This window comes from Pezoporus flaviventris, unplaced genomic scaffold, assembly GCF_033815535.1.
Source record: "Pezoporus flaviventris isolate CSIRO_AGI_PZ_B2104156 unplaced genomic scaffold, CSIRO_AGI_Pfla_v1 ptg000078l, whole genome shotgun sequence".
In the NCBI taxonomy this organism is placed as follows: Eukaryota; Metazoa; Chordata; class Aves; order Psittaciformes; family Psittacidae; genus Pezoporus; species Pezoporus flaviventris.
Window position 1 is genome coordinate 12,104,844 of NW_026892626.1, and position 18,297 is coordinate 12,123,140.

At 44.1% G+C, this 18,297-nt stretch overlaps 1 protein-coding gene and 1 long non-coding RNA gene across 2 annotated transcripts; one reads left to right on the forward strand and one right to left on the reverse strand.

Moving 5' to 3' along the window:
* Positions 1 to 238: 238 nt before the first annotated feature.
* LOC133279609 (uncharacterized) lies at positions 239 to 2,813 on the reverse strand. Its single transcript, XR_009746925.1, has 2 exons — positions 1,786 to 2,813; positions 239 to 1,497 (listed from the first exon to the last, which is right to left on the reverse strand). It is a non-coding gene; the product is annotated as an uncharacterized LOC133279609 (long non-coding RNA).
* Positions 2,814 to 3,267: 454 nt separating this feature from the next.
* Positions 3,268 to 17,242, forward strand: BRI3 (brain protein I3). Its single transcript, XM_061473783.1, has 3 exons — positions 3,268 to 3,612; positions 5,238 to 5,352; positions 16,854 to 17,242. The coding sequence occupies exons 1-3, from the start codon at positions 3,447 to 3,449 to the stop codon at positions 16,984 to 16,986; spliced, it is 414 nt and encodes a 137-aa protein (XP_061329767.1). The 5' UTR covers positions 3,268 to 3,446; the 3' UTR covers positions 16,987 to 17,242.
* Positions 17,243 to 18,297: the final 1,055 nt, after the last annotated feature.

Genomic DNA, 18,297 nt, shown 5'->3' on the forward strand with positions numbered 1-18,297 from the left:
GGTTGCTGGTTAAAGAGAACACCTTGCTCTTCTGTGGTTTGTAGGTTCAGATGGTTTTCATGTGCAGAGGGCTGTGGTTCAGAGGGCTGATGTACACATTAAACTCTCTAGAACGAAGCCTGTATGAGGCAAAACCATCCCGTCTGGGTTGTTTCCTTCTGAGCCCCAGGGACACTCGACTCACATTGCTGTGGTTTGGTCCTTTGCACAGCTTGATGCCACCTCAAAGCAGAACTCATTGCTCCCTAGTTGTGTTTTGATGATTTGATCATTATAGCAAAACATATTTATAAAGATCATGTGATGTTTAGATTATAGGAAATTCATTTTACAAGATCTCTAATATTGAACATACATATGACATGTATTCTGTCCAGTTGCCATTTTAAGCATGCGGAAACAAGACTGGTGTTATTCCATGGGAACTGTATTGCAGAAGAGTTTAAGGAGCATTTTCTGGGATTTTCTCACAGTTTGGATTTTGAACCACAGTCCTGTAGTCTTACAGGATGTCAGGAGGAATGATTGATTATGCAAGGCATCTGCATGCTAAGTCATGTACAACCAGTACAGTTTTCTCATGCTTATTTTAAGGAGGACCTTACATGTGAAAGCCAACAAACACTCTCCATGACACTGGCGACATGTGATGTTTTTGTGGTCGGTGGCTCTGCTCTGTCTATAATTTGATGCAAAAGTTAGGAATGAATGGATGCCTTAAGAAGATGCATCCATCCTTGCTTGCTTTGGGTGTCTGGTTCTGAGCCCTGTTTACTTCACTTGCCATTGCTGCAATAGAGACTTCCATTTGGTAAGGAGGTAACAAGAGATAAGTTTTGCAAAACCAAACAGCTAAATACAAACTGATGTTCATTTTGCCATGAGTGGGAACAGTGGGTGTGCTGTGTAACCCTGGGGCACTGGGTTAATGTGAATGCTACTTCTAGTCTGTGCCCTGTGAAGGGTGCACCTGGGTTTTCCCTCAATGGGGCTCTGAGGCCTTGCAAAAGAATTAGAGAATAGTTAGGGTTGGAAAGGGTCTTAAGATCATCTAGAGAGAGAAAACATCCAGATATCTGTCCTGCAGCCCCATGGTTACTGTGTGACTCAGGAGGAAGGATTATCTCCAGTGAAGGAGGTATCACTTGGTGAAGGTCACTGCCCCTTGTCAAATGTGGAGATTTCTCTCAGTTTTGCCCACGATTGTAGCTGTCTAAATACAATCTGCAGTGTACAACAGCACAGCCACAGTTCATATGGAAAATGCAGTTCAGGGAGGTCTGTCCCTGGGACTGGGGCACATCCCTGGCCTGTGCATGGCTGGAGCACTCTGAAATCAACTGTGAACTTTTGAATCTCTTGTTATTACAGAACAGTTTCCTCTGTCCAAAGCATAGTCAAGGTATTTTAGATCCTGTTCCACTGTTTTGCAGAGACGGTTCATACTGGTGGCTTCCCTACTGTCGGCTCTTCCATGCTTTCCTAAATCTCACTTCCCTAAAAGGTGGGGAAAGGGGGATTTTCCTCAACACTTGACTTTGATTTTAGGGAAGTATCTTTCCCCTAATGAGGAAGTACTGCATTGCATTCGTGCTTTAAACTTTTTCTTTCAAAACCCTCATATAATATTTATACCACTACAGTTAAAGTAAGCAAAAGCTTTCCTTAGAGTGGGAGCAGTCTCTAAATGTCACTGCAAACTGTGAGCAGTGCCCCTTCCAGATGAGTCAGGCACTGCAAACCGGAGGGAGGAGACGGGAAGCAGAAGGGCAGGAAGCCTCTCACCATCATGTGATGCTGGGACTGCCTTGGATTTTGGGTCATGTCATCTGCATCTCTGCCTCTTTCCAAGAATTTGTTTGATTTTGGGGCAGACTGTTTAATCATTTTCCTTCTTTATGTTTTCTCTCCCCTTCTGATGGAGCGGGACTGAGCTTTCCAAACCACACAGGAGCGGTGTCATGGGACTCAGTGGTTGATGGGGCAACGCTGCTGCCTGTGGTGAAGGAAAAACCTGTGCGTGTTTAAAAAATAAGCGATTTGGTGAATCAGACACCTCAAGGGATGAAGGTGAGGGAAGAGGCCAGAGTTTTAACTGTGATAAAAGATATTTAAGATCCTTTCAGCATCTGACCTGAGCTATTCAGCCATTAAGAACTCAGGTTTCAGAAGCAGCCGAGCCTGGTGGAAGTGCTGTTGAAGGTGTTCCTTCAGTTTGCTGTATGGGAGAAAGCAGCACGCCCCTTGCTTTCCTCTTCTTTTCTGCAGTGTTCTAACAAATCTAGTATCTCTTTGAGCTATGTGAGCTTTCATCTGGTTTTCCTTAATCTCATTTCAAAAGCTTTCCCCATTTTACAACATTCCCATTCTGTGCTGCCACTCCCAGTGTTCTCTCTTCCCGTTAGCTCAAGTGCAGCTCTTCCCAGTCGGGATGCAAGTCTGCAGAAGTCACTGCAGGATACAGCACCATTTGCTGATGATTTTTGCTTTTTCCTCAGACTGTGGGTGCTGTGTAAAAGCAAACACATATGCACGCAGAATATATATGTATGTACATATTTACATATATGGAGACACCATCTCTCAACGTCTCCATCTTCCCAAAGCTCAGCTGAATTCATTTAGCTACTGCATGATTCAGAGTGGCTCTGGGTGTTACTAGAGATGCAGAATTGCCAACCTCCTGCATCCCCCTTTCTGTCACTGTTCCCGGGGCCTCCCCGGGCTGAGCAGACCCTCCAGCTGCAGCCGACCCCAACATTAGCTGGGATTTAATGAACCTCGTCCTCCTCCTGTTCAGGCAGCCAGTTTCCAGCAGGCAACTTCGTTTCGGTAGAGGCGCACTTGGAGCAAAACGATGATAGAAATGGTCTCAACGAGCGCGTTAAGAATCCACCATCACCCGGTGACCCGAGGTCCAAGGGCGGCTGCTCTCGCCCCAACACAGGGGCAGCAGGAGGGGCACAGCACCGTCTCAGCCAGAGCCGGTCCGTGGGTGCGGGTTGGCGGCTGCCGGGGTGCGGGTCTCAGTGCGGCGGGCGCCCGGAGCGCGGCCCCTTTAAGGCCGAGTGTTTCCTGCGCCTCTCGCAGAGTCACCCCGCGCCGCTGGGGAGCGGCGTCACGTGGGGTGCAGTCTTGTGACCGGCCGCGAGCGCAGCGGCGCGGGGCGCTCGGGGAGGGGCTGCCCGCGCGCCAGGGGCCGCTCACACACCTCCCCCCTCCCCTCCCCTCCCCTCCCCTCCCCCCCGCCGGTGCCTCGCGCCCGGCCCCGAATGCGCGGGGCGCTGCCGGCGGGGCGCTCGCGCCGCCGCTGAGCTCCGGCGCCCCCGGGCGGGGCGGAGGGGCGGCGCCCGCCAAGTTGGGCGCTGAGGCGAGGGCGCCGCTTCCTCATCGCCCTCCCGGCGCTTGGCGCGGCTCCGCGGGCAGGCAGCGCCGCCGCCCCCAGCATGGACAACAAGCCCCTGCTGCAGGAGCGGCCCCCCGCCTACAGCCCCGCCGCGCAGGGCGCGGGCTACGACTACGGCCAGAGCAACTACGGCGCCATCCCCGCCCCGCAGCCCGGCTTCCAGCCGCCCCCACCGTACCCCTACCCGGGCGCCGCGGCCGCCGCAGGTGGGTCTGAGGCGGCGGGGGAAGGGCCGGCAGCCAGCTCGGCGGGGTGCGGGAGAGAGCTTGCGCCGCGCTGCCCCTTTCTCTGGGACGGGGGGCGGCTGTGGGGAGGTCCGTGTCGTCCCCCCCCCCCCAGCCCAACGACGGGACGGGCTGGCGGTAGGGTGCCCCGGAACTGTGGGGTAGGGCCGTGGCCTGCGCCGCTGAGGGGCTGCCCTGCAGAAGCGGGGAGAACGGGGGAACTCTTGAGCCTCCTGCGTGGGTCTTCCCTGTTAGCAGCGAGGCGGTTGGAGCCTCTCGCCTTTCACGCTTAAAACCATCGCAGGGAGGAGGTGCGGAGGGGATCCAGGTGTTTAAAAGCGCCATCTCCCGCCCCCCTCCTTCCTTAGGTGCTTCTGAGGTAAAACGTGTTTGTGTGCTGCCCTCCCGAAAATGCGACCGACTTTGCATGTGTCCCTCCGGTGTGGGGGTTTCTGCTCAAAACAGTAACAGAGGCACAGCCGCGCTAGCAGTGAAACAAACCCCAAACCTGCACTTTTCTTTTCACACACTTCACTGTACTCTGGTTAATGTTTGTTTTTTCCTGGTACACTTCAGCAGTCTTGCAGAAGCTTAAGGAGGTGAGTAGGTACAGTACTTCTCTTAACCGAATTAATGCTGACCTCATCAGAGAAAGAAGTAGCCTCTTGCGAAAGAGTCTGAAGTTGTGGGAATGCTTCAGAAGTCACAAAAAATACACAGCAGACATAGCAGATCTTGCAGTTAGCAAGCGTTGGCTTGAATCTTGAGGCTATAGGTTAACTTTCAGTTAATACCTTGGAACTTACTTTCCTACAATGCAAATATTACTGACTATTTTCAGGTTAATTATAAGTAGGGAGGATGCTAGACTTTACTGATGCATAACGTGGCTCAAGAAAATCTGAGAACTGTTCTCTGGGAGAGAAGCTCAAAACGACTCATAAGTGGGCAGAGTGTACCTCGACTGCAGGATTACACTGCACACATCTAACTGTCCCTTTAAAAAGCTTTTTCGTTTTTTCCCTTTTAAATTTTAATGTCAATGCAGTAGTTAAAGTGTTGTGTCTTCTTGTTCACTGGCTGACAAGGGGGTTTCTGAAAGTTTTCTTTTTTTCTCTACGATATGCAGCTTGTTTCTTTTCCACTTGAATCCTATCACTCTTATCTCTCTGTGCAGTTATAAACTTAATATGTTGAAGTTAAGCTGGAAACCAGAGGAAAATTTATCCTGTTTGAACTAGTTTGCCCTCTGGAGTGGGACATACCTGATACATAACATCCAGAAATGAAAGCTGTGGTCATTCTCTGTTTAATCTTTTTTTTCCTGGTGCTTAAAGAGCATTGAAACAAATTCATAAAGTTAATTATTAGCTCAGTGTCCTTTTTCAGTGGTTAAATTATGTTAGATACTTGGGTTTATGAAGTGGCTTTGCTATTAGATTTGCTGAGTAGTGTGTTCCAACTCTGATATTGATAGAGCTTCTTCAGGTCCTCATCTGAGACTACATTTCTCTTTATTTTTCCACATTCTGTTTGCATACTTTTTAATCATGATCATTGTTCTTTGTGCCTTACATGTGGTGATTGAGTTTTTTTCCTTATTTTAGGGTATGCTGTTCCTCCACCGACATCACAGCCAAACTATTCGAGCACGTACACCATTATTCAGCAGCCTGTTGCTACCACTTCTGTCGTAGTAGTTGGTGGCTGTCCTGCCTGCAGGTAAACAGTCTCTCTAGTTGGGAAATCAACTCAAGTCTTGGGTTGATTGCAGGCGTTCATGCAGTTCTTTGCTTTACAATACTTTGTGTGTGTGTATCAGAATTTACTTGATTGACAAAGCACAGATTTAGCAACGGAGTGCTTTGATTTCTGTAGCATGAGCTTGTCCTAATGGGCTCATGGCAATTACTATAATTGATGCAACAGACTTTATATATAAATATGAATCTGCTTTTTATGATGGAGGAAGATCATAGAATAGTTAGGGTTGGAAAGGACCTTAAGATCATCAAGTTCCAACCCCCCTGCCATGGGCAGGGACACCTCATGCTAAATCATATCACCCAAGGCCTCATCCAACCTGGCCTTGAACACTGCCAGGGATGGAGCATTCACAACCTCCCTGGGCAACCCATTCCAGTGCCTCACCACCCTAACAGGAAAGAACTTCCTCCTTATATCCAATCTAAACTTCCCCTGTTTAAGTTTGAACCCGTTACCCCTTGTCCTGTCCCTACACTCCCTAATGAAGAGTTCCTCCCCAGCATATTTATAGATCTGTAAGTGGTATTTTTAATTGAAAAGTACTTTAGTAACAGATGTAAAGGGTCAGTTCTTGGGGGAGAGGATGACAGGAAGTCCTTTTTAATTTGTTATGCCAAGTGATAATGGGTAGCATGACTTTATATTGTGAAACTTTGTAATTGTTGACCATAGTCACTGCTGGTGATCTGGCTGTCCTGTGGAAGGGCTTCTGCTGCTGTGGTGTGTGTCCCCAGTACCAGCATCCAGACTGTGCAAAACCAGGCAGGGTGATGGTCAGTATTGGTTGAAAGGATCAGTATCTTAAGGCTTTAAAAGATCTCTTGCTTTAAAAATCCTTTTACTGCAGAAGTACAGGGAGATTACTGGGTTTGATTCAAAGTGTTAATTTGATGAAGTAGTAAAAACCAGAAAATGTGGTCAGCTATTAGTGGGAATTGCAACAAAAGAACAACTTACCCCTCAGAGATCAACGGCCATAAGAAAAGGGAAGGAGGCATTCTGTTTCCACACAAGTGTGGTAAGTCAGCTGTAGTCCCTTTCGCTTCTCAGTTTTGCTCATTCCAGGATATTAACTAATGGTTGAGGGCAGCCAGATTGCTGCTGCTGCAGTTCAGACACTGGTGTGCTTGGTCATCTCTGGCTCAAGTGCAGAATCATTCCCCTTGTGTAAGAATGTATGGGAGTTACCCTTGTGGCATCTTGCCAGGAGGCACTTCATATTCTGCAGGTCTGAACCCTTATCCGTTTCAAACTGTGTAGGAAACAGACTTGCTAGATAGCTGAATGGTGAATGTGATAGATTGTTGTAGTGGCACAGGCTGCCCCAGGTGCCTTTCGGTTTTGCTAGAGATGGTATTTGAGAGTCACTGCATCCCTTGAAAGGTGGATTCAGATAAGAAGTATCTTGTGGAGCTGTGTAAAAACAGATGCCTGCTGAAATACCACTGCTTAAGGCTGAAAAACCTGTACCAGTTGGCATTTTTGGTCTAGAAGATGTGTGTTTCAAAGAGTGAGGGATAGTAACCACTGAGCTGTTCAGAGGATGTGGTGGATCCTGCCACATGACTGGCATTACAATGCTTATGCTTTAGCTCAACCAGAAGACAGAAAATATTTTATGTGGTGCTTGGTAAAAGGCAGGCAGTGTATTTATACTTCTGTCCCCAAACTCAATAAATCTGAAAACATTATACTATGGAAGTGGTCTGTGCAGTAACTTGGTAGACTCTTGCTGCTATTCTTGGGATTTCTTTTTTTTCCTGGGAATTATCCTGGAATGCTCTAGGAGACACCTTTGAGACAATCATTTGCAAGTATCCTTGAGCCAAATATGGGAAAATGAGCACTCTTTTGTAAGGCGTTTTTAAGTGGCCTCACTTGAATAGTTTTCTAAAGGTCATCAGGCTTGCTCTGGTGGAGGTATTAATTGTGGACTCTTTCTTAAAGCAAAATACTCTCCACAGAAACCTTGTTTACTCTTGGAACCTCAGGTTTTGGATTAGGCTGTGAAAAAAAAAGTTGTGAGGAGCACTATGACATGTTGATTACTGTGAGGCGTAATACTGCACAGCTGGGACTGTAGGACTCTTCCCAGTACTTCTGAAATATTCTTGGTTGGGAATCCCAAGGATGAATAACTACCTAGTAATGGTGGGTCAGTCTTCTCTGCAGTATCACTATGTTTTTTTCTTTATTGTCTAAAGAGGAAGAGTCAAGTGTCAAGGTAGAAGCAAAAAAATCTCAGCTTGCTTGCCTTCTGACAAGTAACAAGTCTGCTACTTCCAGAGAAGTGACGGGGACGCTGCGTGGGAAGCATGATACTAGAAATACTCATGGGAACCTGAAGGGTCAGGGTTCATGTTCTGGAAGGTTACACTGGCTGCTTCTCTTAAAGAAAGAGCTCATAATCCTCTTTGACTTCTCAATACCTTAAACATAGTTCTGGTTTTACTTCCTTGGCCTGGAAACCTATTTTATAAAGAATGCAATGTGCAGCTACACTCTGAATACAAGACTGATCAGAGAAGTTGTTGAAAGGGCATTGATAGAAAGCTATTAATGGTACATAAAATTTTGTTATTAAACTGCCAAGTCAGTCATCATGTTACTTTTCTGATTTGATGCTGTGCATGGTTGTCAGATAAGTCCATCTGCTTTAGATCATGAGGAAAAAGCTTTGTGGGTGTGGAATAATGTAACAGAGTAGGCTAAAGCCTATCACAAGGTTTTCTACCATCAGAAACACAAAGCAGTCTTTTGCACTTTGGCATGTATGAATGTTGCTAATAGAAATCAAAGCCATTTCCAACTTAAAATATATGGTGTTGAGGATAAATATGCAGTATTGGTCTGTTATTTGTGTAGAAGTCTATTTTATTGCAGTCATGAATGATCTTGGGAGTATTAAGGTAGCTACAGTTCATCTTTGGTCTTGTTTTATGTTATGAAGTATGAAAAGTATAAAGTATCTCCAGAAGTAGCCTCTCTGCAGTAGGTGGCATGCTCATGCTCACTATGTAATTGCATTTTATTTCCTTCTGTCTCTGAAACATTGCTGCATCTGAGGGATGACTCTCCTGTCTTGCAAGCTGTACCTCTTGCTCAGAATTATTCATTAGTCATTTCATCCTCATTCATCATTGGTCAGTGTTGCTTTCTAATTACAGACTTCAGTATTAATGTGTGTTTCATCCTTCCTTGCATTATTAAAATGTCTTGGGTGATTGTAGTGCTGTTGTCCTGATGTGAGTTGTTCTCCCAGCCCTGATGTACAGAGAATTACTTGTCAGCTTTATTGCTTGTAGTTGACATCTAAGAAATGGCCCAGTCCTGCTCTTAAACTATTCTGTGTTCCCAAATATATATTAAATCATTACAGCCACTAACTTTAGTGATCCAGCTGTGTAATTACCTTTTTAGCTGGCAGAATGCAGCCTGGCTTCTTCTCTTGTGGTCACTTTCGTTTTCTATGTCTCTGTCTTGCGTTGTTTGGTAGAACATACTGCAGAGGAATGTTTGCTTTCCTATTGCTTAACAGAAGAAAGGTCCATTTAAAAATTGTGAAAACATTCTCTTGATCTGATGTTTGCAGAAGCTCTTGTTTTCAAAATCTGGGAAGGAGCCTGTGATGGGCCCTATTGGTTTTTTATTTTCCCGTTTAAGAAGAATTCAATTGCTTGGAAGAAAGGGTGAGGGAAAGGACACAACGCTGCTGCATTGTAGCGCTTTCTCTTCTCATGGTTACAAAACAGCTGCTTCAGAAGTATTGTAGTGGGCCCCAAATTGGAGCATTGATGCTGCTTCTAGGACTGGAAGATGAGCAAATTTGATTAAAACTTCACTTACTCACATCTCTCTTACTGCCTTCTTCCTGCCAGAAGTTGTTCTTTTGGGGGTGACTATTTTTGTGTGGCTTTGATTGGTTTGGGTTTTGTTTTTTTTTTACTTGACAAAGTAGCACATTCTCAGGTTTTGGTTGAAGTTTTCTCCAAGTAAGTGCCTATCTCCTGACAAAAGACTGGGAAAATTGCACTTAGGTAATCAAATGCTTCAAAATGTCAATCTTCTGCTTTTACTTCAATTATTTCAATTACAAAATCTCTATGTTGTTTGAGAGAAGACTGCTCAGGATTTAGGCTTTCTATAGTTACAACAATTATATTTAGACTTTATGTAAATATTCTTTAATATAATTTCATAATATGTACTGGTTAAATATGCAAAGAATTAAAAAAAAAACCCAAACACAAAACCTATCTATTCAGAGATACAGATACATCTATTCAAAACCTATCTATGTCTGGTATTCTGAGGAAAAACTGTGGATTTTCAGTTTCTGGCAGCAGGCTGACATGCCAGAGATCCTTTTGAATCTTGTGACTGGAGCCAGCTTTGCAGTAGTGATATAAAGAGAAACAGGTATAATAATGCAGCAGCTCCTGGCACTGGCTTTTGTCACACAGATGCTCAGCCCTCATTGGGAATACTGTAGCTCCCTTACACTCTAGTGTGCAGCTCTATGTGAGCGCGTGCTGCTCAGGCAGACTGGGATGTTCATCCTGCTGTGCTGTAATATGGTGGCTGGAGGAGTTAGGGCATGAAATTCAGCAGTGACTTGTGCACGTGATTCCAAAGAAGAAAGCCTTGATACATCAGACTTGAGCAGATGCCATGAGTCTGCCATTTGGAATTACCGACGAGGATAGCTGTTAACTTTTTTCTTCCTCCCTGCCTAGCAGCTGGGGCACGCAGCTGCTTAGCAGGAAATGTTACCTAAGCTCAGAAGAGAGGAGGTGGTAAGCCTGGTAATAGGTCCCGAGTGAGAACAGTCTGTCACTGGGTCTGTGTTGGTGGCATTTTCTTTTTATTACTGTCACCATTTGTCTTGGTGTCTGTATTCTGATAATTAGAATTTCTATGCAGGAATGAATTGTTCTGGGTGAGAGGAGGAAACTGGCTTTGTTTTTGGTAGCCAGAGGTGATACTGATTTGGCTGTGTATGCAGATGAGTCTGGAAAAACCACACTGGGTCTCAGTTTAGTTTGTCATGAATAGATGTCCACCATGCATAGAGCATTTGAACTGGCATGCTTCACCTCAGCTGTGAGGCCAGGCTGCTGATGTGAAGCCAGGAAGCTTGTCTCTTCATTAGTGTGTTCTCAGAACTGGAAGTAAAGCAGTGGAAGGCTGGTGATTTGTAGGCATTTGCAGAAAGACAACAGCTAGATATACGCTGTTCCTGTTGCCAGAATTTCTCTGGCTCTGCAGCCCGCCCTCTGGATAGGAAATGGGCCTGAAGTATGAGGGAATTCAGATAAATCTGCAGATACTGTTCTGTCTCTTACTTGAAGGTGACTTTTAAGGAGAATTGCATTTACATATATGTGTAGCTTGTGTTGAGAAGGGCATTCCAGAGGCTTATATAGATTTATGGTCCTTTTTGTGAATATGGATCAACAACCATCCAGTGCCTTCAAACTGAGGCTAGAGGAGCAGGCACCTCTCTCTTCATGGAGATTAAAACTGTCAGCAGCCCATGCTTACTCAGTAATTAAATATATAATTGTCAATTTCTTTTCTGCTGCTTGCAGGTGAAATGTGAACATGCTTAACCTAGCTGTTGGTGATGCATTAGCTAGGGCAGATGTAAAGAAAAGATATCTATGTTTTCGTGTTCAAAATTAAAGAACAGATGTGCAGCTTCCATACTCCAGGCTTGTCACTGCTCTGATGTTTCCATTGAAATCTAAAGTTAGAGACTTGCTGACCTCAGTGGCAGGAGAGATGAGATGCTGATTAGAAACTTCCTCTTGCTTGATCAGTGAGTGAGTATCTGCATAGAAGACAGCAGTCTCCTTTAGTGAAGTTTCTTTATAGGCTTTGCAGAGCTTGTTGTACAACCAGGTTGTCTCTAATTACCTGGGATGACCCTTTGACTTAATTTGCAAAGAATGAAAAATGCTGATAAGCACCCATTTAAATACTGTGATGGAGCGTGAGGTCTCAAATGCACATGCTGAATTGTCCTGATGCTGTATTCACAGGTCCCACTATCAGACCTCTGATTCTGAGCATTTGACTTAAGATGTTAATGTCTTAAGACTTACTTTTAAGGGGGTTGTCTGAAAAGTAATTTGGTTTTAAATGCTTGTCAGTGGGAATAATTGGCCTTACTTTATGGAGTTGGCAGCTGCAGTTACAGCTTAAATCCAAGATGCTGCTTGCAGTATAAATAACTCTTTCCATTTTATTTTTAGATTGGGAGTGGTGCAGTTATAATCAGCTTTTATGTGGTTTATGTTGTAGAACATTGGTTACATTAGTGTTGTAGAACGTTGGTTACATTAGTGAATCTACAGTTTGAATATGGAGCCTCTAGTTACTCTGCAGCTCAGGTAAGATACGCAAGTGAACACTGACTGACATAAGCATAGTCTCCCTTACAAAAAATATTCTTTTCTCCTTTTAAATTTAGTAACTGGCTAAGCAGTGATTGGATAAGTGTTCATCTAAAATTAGGTGGTGACACAAATCAGCACAAGCCAAAAAGTGTTTGTGTAGCTAATGCTGTAGTAGTAATCCCCCTGCTCTAGACGTGACAGGAACTGGCTCTGAAATAACAGGTATGTTATGGTGGAGGTCATGCAGCTGCAATTCTGATGAGCTTTCCAAATGAGTGTCACTTGGAGCTCCCTTGGTCTGCTGCTTGGCTGCACTGCCACTGGTCTTCCTCCATCGCTGTCCCAGTAGTGCTCCTGGGGCTGCTTTGTCCCTTGTGGGGCCTTTTCCCTGGGTCTGGGGTTCAGTATGAATGGTCATTTATTCCCTCCCTGTTTTTTTAATTGGCATTTTGCATTACCACAAAACTTCCCGAATAACCCTGGCTAGGGGGAAGGGAGTTTAAAATAAATCTATTCAAAGTCTCAGGGACATCTGAGACTTGGGCCTTGCAAGCTGCTTAAGAGGGTTGATTGTAATGGGCTGGACAGCAGTCATCTACACTTGGATTTGCAGCTACTTGGGGCTGACCGGAAGTACCCTGATTTATCCCTATCTGATGTTTAATGAATGTGTTTATTCTTTAAAGTCAGATCAAAATTAGGCTGGTTATATTGTTAACACACTGGCTTACTTTCACAAAGGTAGACTTCAGGATAGGAGCTGAATATGGAATTATTAAGAGAAAAGGAGAAGATTAAAACACACTAATAAAGCAAGTAATGTTATTTTTGGTGTCACTGAAATGCTTGGAAAAGGAGCTTTTCCTTTCTTGGGTGGATCTGTAGTACTCAAACCTGCCTAAATCTTTAATTACTCAGAAACATCTAGGTTGTGTCTGAGCCTCTCTGTACACACAACATGTTACTGGGTTAACCTGTAGAGGGGGGAAAAGGAGCGGCTCCCTTCCTGAGTGTCCCCTGCTGATTTTTGTTTTCTCCCAGGTTGCTCAGCATTCCGACCATTTCCACAAGTACAAATTGCCACATTCAGCTTCTGCAGCCAGGCTTGCCAGTTCTGGTTGAAAGCTGGTGTCCTTTCTGTCACTGTACCTGTAACCAGTCTGGCTATCCTATATTGAATTGCTTTGCATTTCAGTCCTATTAGCAGTTTCTTCCCAGGAGATGGCACTTCTAGTAGCACATCTTTCCCCTGGTGAATGGAGTCGACAGTATGACAGCCTTGTTTACTGACTCTATTCTTTAATTGCAGTCTAAGTTTGAGGGTCACTTACAATGTAATTTTGCCGTTTTAGTGTCTAAATACGCCCTAGGCAAAGAGGTTGTGCTGCAAAGAAATGATGCTAAAGCTTTCCACTTAGCTTTAAGCAGTACTACTTAACCCCTCCTCATACACAGTAATACACTCAGGTGGGACAGCTAGTTGGAAATCTCTAGAAGCAAGGATTAATATGAGGGTCTTCAATTCTGCTTTAAAAGTCAGCCTAATAAAAGAATCTCTGTTTGCGTTAGTGTGCTCTGAACTCAACCTAGCAAGCAGATTTTGATCTTCTTCCTGGCACAGACTAATGGTATAACAACTGATTTGGGCTTGAAAGTTGGGTAATGAGGGGAAGTTAATGGGCACTAATTTTTTCTACTATTTTTCTTTCCTTTTGACTCTTCTTGAGGGCTGAAGCTGTATACAGTGGTCTGGATGAAGCATTAATAATCCATAATATATAGGAAGTTTACTTCATTATATGATCCTGTGTATTTGTCTTTTTTCTAGTAGTGACAGTAACTGCTCTTGGGCTTATAATTTTTCAGTAACTCCTTCCATATTTCTTTCCCTGGCAGCACTATCCTGTTGGACTGTTTTCCCCATTGATAATGCTTTGTGGTGGGAGGGAAAGGGAGGCAGGCTAAAATTCTTTGTAGCAGAACACTAGACACAGACAAAAAAAGAAATATTAACCAAGCTGAGCAAATCTTGTGCCTGTGGTTTCTCAGAGTGCTGCTTGCAGGGCAAGTGCTGTGAGTCAGTGACTAATGTGCCAGGACAAGGGGTGAGTTTCTGCTTTGCAGCAGGAATGGCCTGGCTCCTTCTTGGCTGCTGGCGTATAGTATAATTTGTCACCACTTTTGTTGCAGAGGTAGGGATGTGTTGCATGCTAGGTGGGGTACACGATTCCTTTCTCTCTGACCCTCACAAACCCACTGGACATACTTGTCATCAAGTCAGCAGAAGTGTAAAGGCAAGTTGATGGCACACAGTTCATGGTTCCGAAAAGAAACTCTTGTGGTATCAGCCACACCTACAGGAGAGACTTGTAGTAGAAATACCAGAAATGAAGATAGGATTGTGTTTTAGGTCCATATACTCTTTAAGTCAGCAACTCCTTGTGGCAAGAAATCAGTCAAATACAAAGCCCTGGCAGGTAAGCTGGATGAGCGCCTGGTACTGCAGTTTGTCTGGTGTTGTTTGGCAGTCTGTCTGTGTAGATGTCATTGGTGGAGACTCTCATGTCCTTTTAGAGATACAAAGAAATCTGTTTATAAAAAGAAACTTCCACTGTTACCTTATGCTTGACTCCTTAAGCTTTGCTTTTGCTTCAATTGGTGAGTAAAAGTGATACCAAAGCTATTGTACAAAGTGCTCAGTAAATGTTAGGGGGTTTTAGTGCTTATCATATTATCACTAGTATCTGTGGGTGACAGGCCAGAACCATTGTCCTTTACAAGATGTGCTGAATGTGGCAATTCCATCCCAAAGAAGGGTGGTTTTATGAATTTGGGAAGTACCATGGACACTGAAGTTTTATGTTAGGCCAATGTTGATACCTGGATTTGTGATGCGGTGATAGAGGTATAAGCAGGAGAGTATCAAGAACACTTTGAAAAGCCTCTGGCTTCTCATAGTGATTGAGGGGAAGGGGAATAGTTCTTAAGTTTAATCAGGTTTTAATGTTTTAGCCAACTGTGGTAAGGAAATGGTCTCTGAGTCTACATCTTCCTTCCTTTACTCTGTTTTTGTGTACAATAGGTTGTTTGTGACTGCTCTGTAGGAAACAGCTTCTTATTGGCCTTGGCACCTTGCTTGTAGAGTGTATTTCAAGGTCACTTAGCTCGGTTTCTATTGACTTTCACTGCACCAGGGAATATAAGGGGATGCATCTTATTCGAGTGTTCAGCTGAACTCCAAATTCTGACTGTTTAGTGTAGCTGCTTAAACTTCTGAGGTCTGAATACTCAGGCTTTACTGTTTGTCTTCATTTGGGGGGATGTTGAGATACAGCACTTCAGAAATAAGTCAGCTACTGAAATTTTACTGGATAATTATGTGCTGTTACAGAGCTGTGCTGAAAAGGAATTTCTCTGTGGGGTGGTCACTCAGTGAGGACTCAGCTGGAGCTGGCTGACATCAGTAGCAGGTTCTCCTACAGTTCTAAAGGGACATCAGGTTTTGGAAGCAGAAACCAGGAACACCTACTGAGGGTTACTTTAATAGTAATGTGTGTTTGGCCTTTGGACTTTCCTAGCTACCAGAAATAAACCTGTTAAACAGCTCATGACAGTAGTGCTGCTCTCAGCTGTTGTGGTGACTTAGGAAGTCCGAATGTGAGTAGTTAGCACAGTCCTCTACACACTTATTTAATTGGCACCTTCCACAACAGAGTGCTGACATTCAAAGTTGTCTTCTGCTGTAGATTTACAGTTCAGATTTTTAAGGCATTCTTATCCTGCTAACTTGGTCAGAGCCCTAAATGCCCAGTGCCCCCAGACCTTGGCATGTTAGTTACATTGACTTGTGCTTTCTGAAGAAAGATACACCAGCACATCTGAGAGAATGTGGTGGCAACTGCAGGAATCAGACATTGCCAGGTTGTGTATTAATTTGAAGTAACAGACTGAAACAAACCTGTCTGCATCTCGCTGTCTGCAGTCGTTTTAACTTGCTTGGTGAAACCATGAGCTGGGTGTTTCACCAGTGTTACACAACACTGCCCATCCAAACCTTTCTCTTGGGAAGAAGCTGAGAAAAAAACACCAAATCATCAGATCAAAGCATTCAGAAAAGGGTAATTTTTTTCTGAAGGAGCTCTAGCACACATACACTGTGGGAGAGTCGAGGTTAAGTGAACTGAGAGGGTTCATCCCAGGATAATTGCGGAAACTAGGCAGGCAAAGCATATGACACCAGTGTGACTGCTGCCTGTGGGGAAATAGCTAAAAAAGCTGAGAAACAGAGCTGTTTTGGTGTGCAATAACCAGTGCAACAACACTGGTACAGTTAGATCTTCAGCACTGTCATTCCAGAAGTCAGTGCATTATTCTAAAAGCAGGCTGCTTTTCATGGTTGAGAGTAAACTGCAGTGACATGAAAGTTTAGTTCTGGAAGAGTTTCCTCATTTTGGGTATGAGGACTGTACCCCAGGAAGGGCAAGCAAGGAATACAGCTTGATACTGTCCCAGCTGTGTGATCTCTTATTCCTGTGTAGTCACTGGGCCAGGTTGGCTGAGCCAGGCTGCATGACTGCAGAAGAGCCCAGCGGTGACTGCAGAGGCACAGCTTTCTTGTTACAGCTCTTAGGTGGGAGTGTGACTTGTTCCTGCTGTTCAGTGAGTGCTGTGTCTGGATGTGTTCTTCACTGTAGCTGCATTAACCAGTATTTGGAGTTGATACAAACGGTCTGAGGTGTAGTGACTCTTCTGATCAAAGTACCAGTCCCGGTTGCAGTGGTAGAGAAATGGTTGTTTGGAACTAAACAGCTTGTTATCTGCAGTTTGATCGCTTGCAACTTTCCTGTTTTTCTTTATGTGGTCTAATTCAAAACCTGCTGCTGCAAGCTGTGAAAATAAAGGCCTTTTAAAGGAGAACCTCTCCCCCTAACCACTTTGTACTTTATCTTGCATTGTAAAACTACATGGCTTTTAGTGACTACCAAATCACAAGGTAGTAACTTTGAGGCAAACTCGGTGGGTGTCCTTGACTGAGTCTGTTTTCCTTTTTTGCAGGGTTGGCGTGTTGGAGGACACCTTCACCTGTCTTGGTGTTTTGTGTGCCATTGTATTCTTTCCAATTGGGATTCTGTTCTGTCTTGCACTGAGGCAGAGAAGATGCCCAAATTGTGGGGCAGCTTTTGGTTAATGGGATGAACGTGGACGTGCTTATGGAAGCTACAACTGTTAGCATACTCTTTCTAATGTAAATGTCATGTACAATCATTTTATTTGCTTCAGACCTGTTTTGTAAAGTGTGAAGAAATTTAGTCTCTTGCATGTAATTTAAACTTAATCTTTTATGAGCATGTGCATTGCAAAACATGAAAACCCAACTCGTTTTCCATGTTTAGTGGCACCTGTTGAAAACTAAATAAAACTGCTTTTCCTTTTGCAATCCTCAAGTTGTGGCTGGGTTATTAAGTGTGTGACTTACGTGTCAGATAACATGTAGTCAGAAAGTGGGCTTAGTAATCCTAGCTACAAAGAAGGATAAATTGTTGCCAGAATCTTAAAAAAAAACAAAACCAAACAAACCCATGGTTTAGGGTTGTACTTGTTCAAGCAAATCAAATGTTTCTGAGTAAACTGTTGCAAGTGCTTGTGTGTGCTACCACTATACTAATGTACGCTCTTTATAGCAGTAACAGTGGGAGCCCTGTTTTCATTAGTGAAGGTCTTGCATCACACAGTGACAGTATCGTACCTTCTGAAGCTGGTGGTAGTCCACAGACAGCGGTAGAGAGCCTGCAACACTGCCAGGTAAGAGCTGCCCTCAGTAAAGGTTTTTGCATTCCAGATAATTTAATTCTGATTCTGAACTATTGAAAGCTTATACAGTCTAGGTTGACTTGCCTCTGATATGCTTTAGAAATTGGGCTCTGGTGTGAATTAACACTTCTGAAAGGTTGGTGTGTCAAAAAGGGATAATAATATTTTTGCAAGGTTCCACACAGCAAATGGAGTGTCCTCAGCCTTGAACTTGAAAGGCTGTGTGAGAGGAGGAGGTGGAATGAATGGACTCTACCTCTTCAGCCATCACATGCTCATATACTATTTTTTGACATTAAGTAACTGAAAGGCATTTCACATGACTTGAATTTACAGTTTATAGTAGAAGCAGACACCACCACATGAATTAGCCATGGGACGCTGTAGGAAGCGTGTAATAATTGAGAGTAAGGATTGATGACTGGCAGCAGTCACAATACAGAATGCAGGGTGGGAAATACCTGACCTGTACAGTGGTAAAGCCCCAGCTGCTGATGCAGAGTGAGGACTCAGGTTTAAAATTCCAGGTTAATTTCTGAGATGATTATTAATGTAGGAAGAGTCTTTCAGACAAGCTAGCTCCATTGGATGTAGGAAATCTGAGCCCTAGGTAACAAACTGCACAACTCTCCTTATGATGGAAGTTAAAAGCTGTATTTCACTCGCCTCAGACCCTGCACTATGCCAG